A 16,428-nucleotide genomic window follows, 5' to 3' on the forward strand; every position below is an offset into this window, starting at 1 on the left:
ACTCATCCTACTACAGGTCAGTCACAGTACCACACGACACTCATCCTACTACAGGTCAGTCACAGTACCACACGACACTCATCCTACTACAGGTCCAGTCACAGTACCACACGACACTCATCCTACTACAGGTCAGTCACAGTACCACACGACACTCATCCTACTACAGGTCAGTCACAGTACCACACGACACTCATCCTACTACAGGTCAGTCACAGTACCACACGACACTCATCCTACTACAGGTCAGTCACAGTACCACACGACACTCATCCTACTACAGGTCAGTCACAGTACCACACGACACTCATCCTACTACAGGTCAGTCACAGTACCACACGACACTCATCCTACTACAGGTCAGTCACAGTACCACACGACACTCATCCTACTACAGGTCAGTCACAGTACCACACGACACTCATCCTACTACAGGTCAGTCGCAGTACCATACGACACTCATCCTACTACAGGTCAGTCGCAGTACCATACGACACTCATCCTACTACAGGTCAGTCGCAGTACCATACGACACTCATCCTACTACAGGTCAGTCGCAGTACCACACGACACTCATCCTACTACAGGTCAGTCACAGTACCACACGACACTCATCCTACTACAGGTCAGTCACAGTACCACACGACACTCATCCTACTACAGGTCAGTCACAGTACCACACGACACTCATCCTACTACAGGTCAGTCACAGTACCACACGACACTCATCCTACTACAGGTCAGTCAGTCAGTACCACACGACACTCATCCTACTACAGGTCAGTCACAGTACCACACGACACTCATCCTACTACAGGTCAGTCACAGTACCACACGACACTCATCCTACTACAGGTCAGTCACAGTACCACACGACACTCATCCTACTACAGGTCAGTCACAGTACCACACGACACTCATCCTACTACAGGTCAGTCACAGTACCACACGACACTCATCCTACTACAGGTCAGTCACAGTACCACACGACACTCATCCTACTACAGGTCAGTCACAGTACCACACGACACTCATCCTACTCCAGGTCAATCGCAGTACCACACGACACTCATCCTACTTCAGGTCAGTCACAGTACCACACAACACTCATCCTACTACAGGTCAGTCACAGTACCACACGACACTCATCCTACTACAGGTCAGTCACAGTACCACACGACACTCATCCTACTACAGGTCAGTCACAGTACCACACGACACTCATCCTACTACAGGTCAGTCACAGTACCACACGACACTCATCCTACTACAGGTCAGTCACAGTACCACACGACACTCATCCTACTACAGGTCAGTCAGTCACAGTACCACACGACACTCATCCTACTACAGGTCAGTCACAGTACCACACGACACTCATCCTACTACAGGTCAGTCACAGTACCACACGACACTCATCCGGCTACAGGTCAGTCACAGTACCACACGACACTCATCCTGCTACAGGTCAGTCGCAGTACCACACGACACTCATCCTACTCCAGGTCAGTCACAGTACCACACGACACTCATCCTACTACAGGTCAGTCACAGTACCACACGACACTCATCCTACTACAGGTCAGTCACAGTACCACACGACACTCATCCTACTACAGGTCAGTCGCAGTACCACACGACACTCATCCTACTACAGGTCAGTCACAGTACCACACGACACTCATCCTGCTACAGGTCAGTCACAGTACCACACGACACTCATCCTACTACAGGTCAGTCGCAGTCCCACACGACACTCATCCTACTCCAGGTCAGTCACAGTACCACACGACACTCATCCTACTACAGGTCAGTCACAGTACCACACGACACTCATCCTACTACAGGTCAGTCACAGTACCACACGACACTCATCCTACTACAGGTCAGTCACAGTACCACACGACACTCATCCTACTACAGGTCAGTCACAGTACCACACGACACTCATCCTACTACAGGTCAGTCACAGTACCACACGACACTCATCCTACTACAGGTCAGTCGCAGTACCACACGACACTCATCCTACTACAGGTCAGTCACAGTACCACACGACACTCATCCTACTACAGGTCAGTCACAGTACCACACGACACTCATCCTACTACAGGTCAGTCACAGTACCACACGACACTCATCCTACTACAGGTCAGTCACAGTACCACACGACACTCATCCTACTACAGGTCAGTCACAGTACCACACGACACTCATCCTACTACAGGTCAGTCACAGTACCACACGACACTCATCCTACTACAGGTCAGTCGCAGTACCACACGACACTCATCCTACTACAGGTCAGTCACAGTACCACACGACACTCATCCTACTACAGGTCAGTCACAGTACCACACGACACTCATCCTACTACAGGTCAGTCACAGTACCACACGACACTCATCCTACTACAGGTCAGTCAGCAGTACCACACGACACTCATCCTACTACAGGGCAGTCACAGTACCACACGACACTCATCCTACTACAGGTCAGTCACAGTACCACACGACACTCATCCTACTACAGGTCAGTCACAGTACCACACGACACTCATCCTACTACAGGTCAGTCACAGTACCACACGACACTCATCCTACTACAGGTCAGTCACAGTACCACACGACACTCATCCTACTACAGGTCAGTCACAGTACCACACGACACTCATCCTACTACAGGTCAGTCACAGTACCACACGACACTCATCCTACTACAGGTCAGTCACAGTACCACACGACACTCATCCTACTACAGGTCAGTCACAGTACCACACGACACTCATCCTACTACAGGTCAGTCGCAGTACCACACGACACTCATCCTACTACAGGTCAGTCACAGTACCACACGACACTCATCCTACTACAGGTCAGTCACAGTACCACACGACACTCATCCTACTACAGGTCAGTCACAGTACCACACGACACTCATCCTACTACAGGTCAGTCACAGTACCACACGACACTCATCCTACTACAGGTCAGTCGCAGTACCACACGACACTCATCCTACTCCAGGTCAGTCGCAGTACCACACGACACTCATCCTACTACAGGTCAGTCACAGTACCACACGACACTCATCCTACTACAGGTCAGTCACAGTACCACACGACACTCATCCTACTACAGGTCAGTCACAGTACCACACGACACTCATCCTACTACAGGTCAGTCAGCAGTACCACACGACACTCATCCTACTGCAGGGTCAGTCACAGTACCACACGACACTCATCCTACTACAGGCCAGTCACAGTACCACACGACACTCATCCTACTACAGGTCAGTCAGTCACAGTACCACACGACACTCATACTACTACAGGTCAGTCAGTCACAGTACCACACGACACTCATCCAACTACAGGTCAGTCACAGTACCACACGACACTCATCCTACTACAGGTCTGTCACAGTACCACACGACACTCATCCTACTACAGGTCAGTCACAGTACCACACGACACTCATCCTACTACAGGTCAGTCACAGTACCACACGACACTCATCCTACTACAGGTCAGTCGCAGTACCACACGACACTCATCCTACTACAGGTCAGTCACAGTACCACATGACACTCATCCTTCTACAGGTCAGTCACAGTACCACACGACACTCATCCTACTACAGGTCAGTCACAGTACCACACGACACTCATCCTACTACAGGTCAGTCACAGTACCACACGACACTCATCCTACTACAGGTCAGTCACAGTACCACACGACACTCATCCTACTACAGGTCAGTCACAGTACCACACGACACTCATCCTACTACAGGTCAGTCGCAGTACCACACGACACTCATCCTACTACAGGTCAGTCACAGTACCACACGACACTCATCCTACTACAGGTCAGTCACAGTACCACACGACACTCATCCTACTACAGGGCAGTCACAGTACCACACGACACTCATCCTACTACAGGTCGGGCAGTCACAGTACCATACGACACTCATCCTACTACAGGTCAGTCACAGTACCACACGACACTCATCCTACTACAGGTCAGTCACAGTACCACACGACACTCATCCTACTACAGGTCAGTCGCAGTACCACACGACACTCATCCTACTACAGGTCAGTCAGTCACAGTACCACACGACACTCATCCTACTACAGGTCAGTCAGTCACAGTACCACACGACACTCATCCTACTACAGGTCAGTCAGTCACAGTACCACACGACACTCATCCTACTACAGGTCAGTCACAGTACCACACGACACTCATCCTACTACAGGTCAGTCACAGTACCACACGACACTCATCCTACTACAGGTCAGTCACAGTACCACACGACACTCATCCTACTACAGGTCAGTCACAGTACCACATGACACTCATCCTTCTACAGGTCAGTCACAGTACCACACAACACTCATCCTACTACAGGTCAGTCACAGTACCACACGACACTCATCCTACTACAGGTCAGTCACAGTACCACACGACACTCATCCTACTACAGGTCAGTCACAGTACCACACGACACTCATCCTACTACAGGTCAGTCACAGTACCACACGACACTCATCCTACTACAGGTCAGTCACAGTACCACACGACACTCATCCTACTACAGGTCAGTCACAGTACCACACGACACTCATCCTACTACAGGTCAGTCACAGTACCACACGACACTCATCCTACTACAGGTCAGTCACAGTACCACACGACACTCATCCTACTACAGGTCAGTCGCAGTACCACACGACACTCATCCTACTACAGGTCAGTCAGTCACAGTACCACACGACACTCATACTACTGCAGGTCAGTCACAGTACCACACGACACTCATCCTACTACAGGTCAGTCAGTCACAGTACCACACGACACTCATCCTACTACAGGTCTGTCACAGTACCACACGACACTCATCCGACTACAGGTCAGTCACAGTACCACACGACACTCATCCTACTACAGGTCAGTCACAGTACCACACGACACTCATCCTACTACAGGTCAGTCGCAGTACCACACGACACTCATCCTACTACAGGTCAGTCACAGTACCACATGACACTCATCCTTCTACAGGTCAGTCACAGTACCACACAACACTCATCCTACTACAGGTCAGTCACAGTACCACACGACACTCATCCAACTACAGGTCAATCGCAGTACCACACGACACTCATCCTACTGAAGGGCAGTCACAGTACCACACGACACTCATCCTACTACAGGGCAGTCACAGTACCACACGACACTCATCCTACTACAGGTCGGGCAGTCACAGTACCATACGACACTCATCCAACTACAGGTCAGTCACAGTACCACACGACACTCATCCTACTACAGGTCAGTCACAGTACCACACGACACTCATCCTACTCCAGGTCAATCGCAGTACCACACGACACTCATCCTACTACAGGTCAGTCAGTCACAGTACCACACGACACTCATCCTACTACAGGTCAGTCAGTCACAGTACCACACGACACTCATCCTACTACAGGTCAGTCAGTCACAGTACCACACAACACTCATCTTACTACAGGTCAGTCGCAGTACCACACAACACTCATCCTACTGCAGGTCAGTCACAGTACCACACGACACTCATCCGACTACAGGTCAGTCACAGTACCACACAACACTCATCCTACTACAGGTCAGTCACAGTAACACACGACACTCATCCGGCTACAGGTCAGTCACAGTAGCACACGACACTCACATGGCTACAGGTCAATCGCAGTCCCACACGACACACATCCTACTCCAGGTCAGTCACAGTACCACATGACACTCATCCTTCTACAGGTCAGTCACAGTACCACACGACACTCATCCAACTACAGGTCAATCGCAGTACCACACAACACTCATCCTACTACAGGTCAGTCGCAGTACCACACGACACTCATCCTACTACAGGTCAGTCACAGTACCACACGACACTCATCCTACTACAGGGCAGTCACAGTACCACACGACACTCATCCTACTACAGGGCAGTCACAGTACCACACGACACTCATCCTACTACAGGGCAGTCACAGTACCACACGACACTCATCCTACTACAGGTCAGTCAGTCACAGTACCACACGACACTCATCCAACTACATATCTGTCACAGTACCACACGACACTCATCCGACTACAGGTCAGTCACAGTACCACACGACACTCATCCTACTACAGGTCAGTCACAGTACCACACGACACTCATCCGGCTACAGGTCAGTCACAGTAGCACACGACACTCATCCGGCTACAGGTCAATCGCAGTCCCACACAACACACATCCTACTCCAGGTCAGTCACAGTACCACATGACACTCATCCTTCTACAGGTCAGTCACAGTACCACACAACACTCATCCTACTACAGGTCAGTCACAGTACCACACGACACTCATCCAACTACAGGTCAATCGCAGTACCACACAACACTCATCCTACTACAGGTCAGTCACAGTACCACACGACACTCATCCGGCTACAGGTCAGTCACAGTAGCACACGACACTCATCCGGCTACAGGTCAATCGCAGTCCCACACGACACACATCCTACTCCAGGTCAGTCACAGTACCACATGACACTCATCATACTACAGGTCAGTCACAGTACCACACGACACTCATCCTACTACAGGGCAGTCACAGTACCACACGACACTCATCCTACTACACGTCGGGCAGTCACAGTACCATACGACACTCATCCAACTACAGGTCAGTCACAGTACCACACGACACTCATCCTACTACAGGTCAGTCACAGTACCACACGACACTCATCCTACTCCAGGTCAATCGCAGTACCACACGACACTCATCCTACTACAGTTCAGTCAGTCACAGTACCACACGACACTCATACTACTGCAGGTCAGTCACAGTACCACACGACACTCATCCTATTACAGGTCAGTCAGTCACAGTACCACACGACACTCATCCTACTACATATCTGTCACAGTACCACACGACACTCATCCGACTACAGGTCAGTCACAGTACCACACGACACTCATCCTACTACAGGTCAGTCACAGTACCACACGACACTCATCCTACTACAGGTCAATCGCAGTCCCACACGACACACATCCTACTACAGGTCAGTCACAGTACCACATGACACTCATCCTTCTACAGGTCAGTCACAGTACCACACAACACTCATCCTACTACAGGTCAGTCACAGTACCACACGACACTCATCCTACTACAGGTCAGTCACAGTACCACACGACACTCATCCTACTCCAGGTCAATCGCAGTACCACACGACACTCATCCTACTTCAGGTTAGTCACAGTACCACACAACATTCATCCTACCCCAGGTCAGTCACAGTACCACATGACACTCATCCTACTACAGGGCAGTCACAGTACCACACGACACTCATCCTACTACAGGGCAGTCACAGTACCACACGATACTCATCCTACTACAGGTCGGGCAGTCACAGTACCACACGACACTCATCCTACTCCAGGTCAATCGCAGTACCACACGACACTCATCCTACTACAGGTCAGTCAGTCACAGTACCACACGACACTCATACTACTGCAGGTCAGTCACAGTACCACACGACGCTCATCCTACTACAGGTCAGTCAGTCACAGTACCACACGACGCTCATCCTACTACATATCTGTCACAGTACCACACGACACTCATCCGACTACAGGTCAGTCACAGTACCACACGACACTCATCCTACTACAGGTCAGTCACAGTACCACACGACACTCATCCTACTACAGGTCAGTCACAGTACCACACGACACTCATCCTACTCCAGGTCAGTCACAGTACCACACGACACTCATCCTACTACAGGTCAGTCACAGTCCCACACGACACTCATCCTACTTCAGGTCAGTCAGAGTACCACACAACACTCATCCTACTACAGGTCAGTCACAGTACCACACGACACTCTTCCTACTACAGGTCAGTCACAGTACCACACGACACTCATCCTACTACAGGGCAGTCACAGTACCACACGACACTCATCCTACTACAGGTCGGGCAGTCACAGTACCATACGACACTCATCCAACTACAGGTCAGTCACAGTACCACACGACACTCATCCTACTACAGGTCAGTCACAGTACCACACTACACTCATCCTACTCCAGGTCAATCGCAGTACCACACGACACTCATCCTACTACAGTTCAGTCAGTCACAGTACCACACGACACTCATACTACTGCAGGTCAGTCACAGTACCACACGACACTCATCCTACTACAGGTCAGTCAGTCACAGTACCACACGACACTAATCCTACTACATATCTGTCACAGTACCACACGACACTCATCCGACTACAGGTCAGTCACAGTACCACACGACACTCATCCTACTACAGGTCAGTCACAGTACCACACGACACTCATCCGGCTACAGGTCAGTCACAGTAGCACACGACACTCATCCGGCTACAGGTCAATCGCAGTCCCACACGACACACATCCTACTCCAGGTCAGTCACAGTACCACATGACACTCATCATACTACAGGTCAGTCACAGTACCACACGACACTCATCCTACTACAGGGCAGTCACAGTACCACACGACACTCATCCTACTACAGGTCGGGCAGTCACAGTACCATACGACACTCATCCAACTACAGGTCAGTCACAGTACCACACGACACTCATCCTACTACAGGTCAGTCACAGTACCACACGACACTCATCCTACTCCAGGTCAATCGCAGTACCACACGACACTCATCCTACTATAGTTCAGTCAGTCACAGTACCACACGACACTCATACTACTGCAGGTCAGTCACAGTACCACACGACACTCATCCTACTACAGGTCAGTCAGTCACAGTACCACACGACACTAATCCTACTACATATCTGTCACAGTACCACACGACACTCATCCGACTACAGGTCAGTCACAGTACCACACGACACTCATCCTACTACAGGTCAGTCACAGTACCACACGACACTCATCCTACTACAGGTCAATCGCAGTCCCACACGACACACATCCTACTACATGTCAGTCACAGTACCACATGACACTCATCCTTCTACAGGTCAGTCACAGTACCACACAACACTCATCCTACTACAGGTCAGTCACAGTACCACACGACACTCATCCTACTACAGGTCAGTCACAGTACCACACGACACTCATCCTACTCCAGGTCAATCGCAGTACCACACGACACTCATCCTACTTCAGGTTAGTCACAGTACCACACAACATTCATCCTACCCCAGGTCAGTCACAGTACCACATGACACTCATCCTACTACAGGGCAGTCACAGTACCACACGACACTCATCCTACTACAGGGCAGTCACAGTACCACACGATACTCATCCTACTACAGGTCGGGCAGTCACAGTACCACACGACACTCATCCTACTACAGGGCAGTCACAGTACCACACGATACTCATCCTACTACAGGTCGGGCAGTCACAGTACCACACGACACTCATCCTACTCCAGGTCAATCGCAGTACCACACGACACTCATCCTACTACAGGTCAGTCAGTCACAGTACCACACGACACTCATACTACTGCAGGTCAGTCACAGTACCACACGACACTCATCCTACTACAGGTCAGTCAGTCACAGTACCACACGACGCTCATCCTACTACATATCTGTCACAGTACCACACGACACTCATCCGACTACAGGTCAGTCACAGTACCACACGACACTCATCCTACTACAGGTCAGTCACAGTACCACACGACACTCATCCTACTACAGGTCAATCGCAGTCCCACACGACACACATCCTACTACAGGTCAGTCACAGTACCACATGACACTCATCCTTCTACAGGTCAGTCACAGTACCACACAACACTCATCCTACTACAGGTCAGTCACAATACCACACGACACTCATCCAACTACAGGTCAATCGCAGTACCACACAACACTCATCCTACTGAAGGGCAGTCACAGTACCACACGACACTCATCCTACTACAGGGCAGTCACAGTACCACACGACACTCATCCTACTACAGGTCGGGCAGTCACAGTACCATACGACATTCATCCAACTACAGGTCAGTCACAGTACCACACGACACTCATCCTACTACAGGTCAGTCACAGTACCACACGACACTCATCCTACTACAGGTCAGTCACAGTACCACACGACACTCATCCTACTCCAGGTCAATCGCAGTACCACACGACACTTATCCTACTACAGGTCAGTCAGTCACAGTACCACACGACACTCATCCTACTACAGGTCAGTCAGTCACAGTACCACACGACACTCATCCTACTACAGGTCAGTCAGTCACAGTACCACACAACACTCATCTTACTACAGGTCAGTCGCAGTACCACACAACACTCATCCTACTGCAGGTCAGTCACAGTACCACACGACACTCATCCGACTACAGGTCAGTCACAGTACCACACGACACTCATCCTACTACAGGTCAGTCACAGTAACACACGACACTCATCCGGCTACAGGTCAGTCACAGTAGCACACGACTCTCACATGGCTACAGGTCAATCGCAGTCCCACACGACACACATCCTACTCCAGGTCAGTCACAGTACCACATGACACTCATCCTTCTACAGGTCAGTCACAGTACCACACGACACTCATCCAACTACAGGTCAATCGCAGTACCACACAACACTCATCCTACTACAGGTCAGTCGCAGTACCACACGACACTCATCCTACTACAGGTCAGTCACAGTACCACACGACACTCATCCTACTACAGGGCAGTCACAGTACCACACGACACTCATCCTACTACAGGGCAGTCACAGTACCACACGACACTCATCCTACTACAGGGCAGTCACAGTACCACACGACACTCATCCTACTACAGGTCAGTCAGTCACAGTACCACACGACACTCATCCAACTACATATCTGTCACAGTACCACACGACACTCATCCGACTACAGGTCAGTCACAGTACCACACGACACTCATCCTACTACAGGTCAGTCACAGTACCACACGACACTCATCCTACTACAGGTCAGTCACAGTACCACACGACACTCATCCAACTACAGGTCAGTCACAGTACCACACGACACTCATCCTACTACAGGTCAGTCACAGTACCACACGACACTCATCCGGCTACAGGTCAGTCACAGTACCACACGACACTCATCCTACTACAGGTCAGTCACAGTACCACACGACACTCATCCTACTACAGGTCAGTCACAGTACCACACGACACTCATCCTACTACAGGTCAGTCACAGTACCACACGACACTCATCCTACTACAGGTCAGTCACAGTACCACACGACACTCATCCTACTACAGGTCAGTCACAGTACCACACGACACTCATCCTACTACAGGTCAGTCGCAGTACCACACGACACTCATCCTACTACAGGTCAGTCACAGTACCACACGACACTCATCCTACTACAGGTCAGTCACAGTACCACACGACACTCATCCTACTACAGGTCAGTCGCAGTACCACACGACACTCATCCTACTACAGGTCAGTCGCAGTACCACACGACACTCATCCTACTACAGGTCAGTCACAGTACCACACGACACTCATCCTACTACAGGTCAGTCACAGTACCACACGACACTCATCCTACTACAGGTCAGTCACAGTACCACACGACACTCATCCTACTACAGGTCAGTCACAGTACCACACGACACTCATCCTACTACAGTAGTCAGTCACAGTACCACACGACACTCATCCTACTACAGGTCAGTCACAGTACCACACGACACTCATCCTACTACAGGTCAGTCACAGTACCACACGACACTCATCCTACTACAGGTCAGTCACAGTACCACACGACACTCATCCTACTACAGGTCAGTCACAGTACCACACGACACTCATCCTACTACAGGTCAGTCACAGTACCACACGACACTCATCCTACTACAGGTCAGTCACAGTACCACACGACACTCATCCTACTACAGGTCAGTCACAGTACCACACGACACTCATCCTACTACAGGTCAGTCACAGTACCACACGACACTCATCCTACTACAGGTCAGTCACAGTACCACACGACACTCATCCTACTACAGGTCAGTCACAGTACCACACGACACTCATCCTACTACAGGTCAGTCACAGTACCACACGACACTCATCCTACTACAGGTCAGTCACAGTACCACACGACACTCATCCTACTACAGGTCAGTCACAGTACCACACGACACTCATCCTACTACAGGTCAGTCGCAGTACCACACGACACTCATCCTACTACAGGTCAGTCAGTCACAGTACCACACGACACTCATCCTACTACAGGTCAGTCACAGTACCACACGACACTCATCCTACTACAGGTCAGTCACAGTACCACACGACACTCATCCTACTACAGGTCAGTCACAGTACCACACGACACTCATCCTACTACAGGTCAGTCACAGTACCACACGACACTCATCCTACTACAGGTCAGTCACAGTACCACACGACACTCATCCTACTACAGGTCAGTCGCAGTACCACACGACACTCATCCTACTACAGGTCAGTCACAGTACCACACGACACTCATCCTACTACAGGTCAGTCACAGTACCACACGACACTCATCCTACTACAGGTCAGTCACAGTACCACACGACACTCATCCTACTACAGGTCAGTCACAGTACCACACGACACTCATCCTACTACAGGTCAGTCACAGTACCACACGACACTCATCCTACTACAGGTCAGTCACAGTACCACACGACACTCATCCTACTACAGGTCAGTCACAGTACCACACGACACTCATCCTACTACAGGTCAGTCACAGTACCACACGACACTCATCCTACTACAGGTCAGTCACAGTACCACACGACACTCATCCTACTACAGGTCAGTCACAGTACCACACGACACTCATCCTACTACAGGTCAGTCGACAGTACCACACGACACTCATCCTACTACAGGTCAGTCACAGTACCACACGACACTCATCCTACTACAGGTCAGTCAGTCACAGTACCACACGACACTCATCCTACTACAGGTCAGTCACAGTACCACACGACACTCATCCTACTACAGGTCAGTCAGTCACAGTACCACACGACACTCATCCTACTACAGGTCAGTCACAGTACCACACGACACTCATCCTACTACAGGTCAGTCACAGTACCACACGACACTCATCCTACTACAGGTCAGTCACAGTACCACACGACACTCATCCTACTACAGGTCAGTCACAGTACCACACGACACTCATCCTACTACAGGTCAGTCACAGTACCACACGACACTCATCCTACTACAGGTCAGTCACAGTACCACACGACACTCATCCTACTACAGGTCAGTCACAGTACCACACGACACTCATCCTACTACAGGTCAGTCACAGTACCACACGACACTCATCCTACTACAGGTCAGTCACAGTACCACACGACACTCATCCTACTACAGGTCAGTCACAGTACCACACGACACTCATCCTACTACAGGTCAGTCACAGTACCACACGACACTCATCCTACTACAGGTCAGTCACAGTACCACACGACACTCATCCTACTACAGGTCAGTCAGTCACAGTACCACACGACACTCATCCTACTACAGGTCAGTCACAGTACCACACGACACTCATCCTACTACAGGTCAGTCACAGTACCACACGACACTCATCCTACTACAGGTCAGTCACAGTACCACACGACACTCATCCTACTACAGGTCAGTCACAGTACCACACGACACTCATCCTACTACAGGTCAGTCACAGTACCACACGACACTCATCCTACTACAGGTCAGTCACAGTACCACACGACACTCATCCTACTACAGGTCAGTCACAGTACCACACGACACTCATCCTACTACAGGTCAGTCACAGTACCACACGACACTCATCCTACTACAGGTCAGTCACAGTACCACACGACACTCATCCTACTACAGGTCAGTCACAGTACCACACGACACTCATCCTACTACAGGTCAGTCACAGTACCACACGACACTCATCCTACTACAGGTCAGTCACAGTACCACACGACACTCATCCTACTACAGGTCAGTCACAGTACCACACGACACTCATCCTACTACAGGTCAGTCACAGTACCACACGACACTCATCCTACTACAGGTCAGTCACAGTACCACACGACACTCATCCTACTACAGGTCAGTCACAGTACCACACGACACTCATCCTACTACAGGTCAGTCACAGTACCACACGACACTCATCCTACTACAGGTCAGTCGCAGTACCACACGACACTCATCCTACTACAGGTCAGTCGCAGTACCACACGACACTCATCCTACTACAGGTCAGTCGCAGTACCACACGACACTCATCCTACTACAGGTCAGTCACAGTACCACACGACACTCATCCTACTACAGGTCAGTCACAGTACCACACGACACTCATCCTACTACAGGTCAGTCACAGTACCACACGACACTCATCCTACTACAGGTCAGTCACAGTACCACACGACACTCATCCTACTACAGGTCAGTCACAGTACCACACGACACTCATCCTACTACAGGTCAGTCACAGTACCACACGACACTCATCCTACTACAGGTCAGTCAGCAGTACCACACGACACTCATCCTACTACAGGTCAGTCACAGTACCACACGACACTCATCCTACTACAGGTCAGTCACAGTACCACACGACACTCATCCTACTACAGGTCAGTCACAGTACCACACGACACTCATCCTACTACAGGTCAGTCACAGTACCACACGACACTCATCCTACTACAGGTCAGTCACAGTACCACACGACACTCATCCTACTACAGGTCAGTCACAGTACCACACGACACTCATCCTACTACAGGTCAGTCACAGTACCACACGACACTCATCCTACTACAGGTCAGTCAGCACGTACCACACGACACTCATCCTACTACAGGTCAGTCACAGTACCACACGACACTCATCCTACTACAGGTCAGTCACAGTACCACACGACACTCATCCTACTACAGGTCAGTCACAGTACCACACGACACTCATCCTACTACAGGTCAGTCACAGTACCACACGACACTCATCCTACTACAGGTCAGTCACAGTACCACACGACACTCATCCTACTACAGGTCAGTCACAGTACCACACGACACTCATCCTACTACAGGTCAGTCACAGTACCACACGACACTCATCCTACTACAGGTCAGTCACAGTACCACACGACACTCATCCTACTACAGGTCAGTCACAGTACCACACGACACTCATCCTACTACAGGTCAGTCACAGTACCACACGACACTCATCCTACTACAGGTCAGTCACAGTACCACACGACACTCATCCTACTACAGGTCAGTCACAGTACCACACGACACTCATCCTACTACAGGTCAGTCACAGTACCACACGACACTCATCCTACTACAGGTCAGTCACAGTACCACACGACACTCATCCTACTACAGGTCAGTCACAGTACCACACGACACTCATCCTACTACAGGTCAGTCACAGTACCACACGACACTCATCCTACTACAGGTCAGTCACAGTACCACACGACACTCATCCTACTACAGGTCAGTCACAGTACCACACGACACTCATCCTACTACAGGTCAGTCACAGTACCACACGACACTCATCCTACTACAGGTCAGTCACAGTACCACACGACACTCATCCTACTACAGGTCAGTCACAGTACCACACGACACTCATCCTACTACAGGTCAGTCACAGTACCACACGACACTCATCCTACTACAGGTCAGTCACAGTACCACACGACACTCATCCTACTACAGGTCAGTCACAGTACCACACGACACTCATCCTACTACAGGTCAGTCACAGTACCACACGACACTCATCCTACTACAGGTCAGTCACAGTACCACACGACACTCATCCTACTACAGGTCAGTCACAGTACCACACGACACTCATCCTACTACAGGTCAGTCACAGTACCACACGACACTCATCCTACTACAGGTCAGTCACAGTACCACACGACACTCATCCTACTACAGGTCAGTCACAGTACCACACGACACTCATCCTACTACAGGTCAGTCACAGTACCACACGACACTCATCCTACTACAGGTCAGTCGCAGTACCACACGACACTCATCCTACTACAGGTCAGTCACAGTACCACACGACACTCATCCTACTACAGGTCAGTCACAGTACCACACGACACTCATCCTACTACAGGTCAGTCACAGTACCACACGACACTCATCCTACTACAGGTCAGTCACAGTACCACACGACACTCATCCTACTACAGGTCAGTCACAGTACCACACGACACTCATCCTACTACAGGTCAGTCACAGTACCACA

The 16,428-nt window shown here is 50.4% G+C and overlaps 2 protein-coding genes across 5 annotated transcripts in view; both read left to right on the plus strand.

The window, feature by feature from the left end:
* The window catches only part of LOC106571880 (peregrin), an 89,729-nt gene that overhangs the window by 19,122 nt on the left and 54,179 nt on the right, over nucleotides 1-16,428 (plus strand). The window lies entirely within an intron of this gene.
* LOC145860852 (uncharacterized) overlaps nucleotides 10,561-16,428 on the plus strand; it is a 29,844-nt gene continuing 23,976 nt past the window's right edge. The window contains exon 1 of the mRNA XM_082961532.1: nucleotides 10,561-10,608. Within this exon, the coding sequence (XP_082817658.1) occupies nucleotides 10,561-10,608 (48 nt within the window). The remainder of the gene's footprint in view (nucleotides 10,609-16,428) is intronic.

The sequence above is a fragment of the Salmo salar genome, chromosome 15 (assembly GCF_965601325.2).
Source record: "Salmo salar chromosome 15, fSalSal1, whole genome shotgun sequence".
Taxonomy (NCBI): domain Eukaryota; kingdom Metazoa; phylum Chordata; class Actinopteri; order Salmoniformes; family Salmonidae; genus Salmo; species Salmo salar.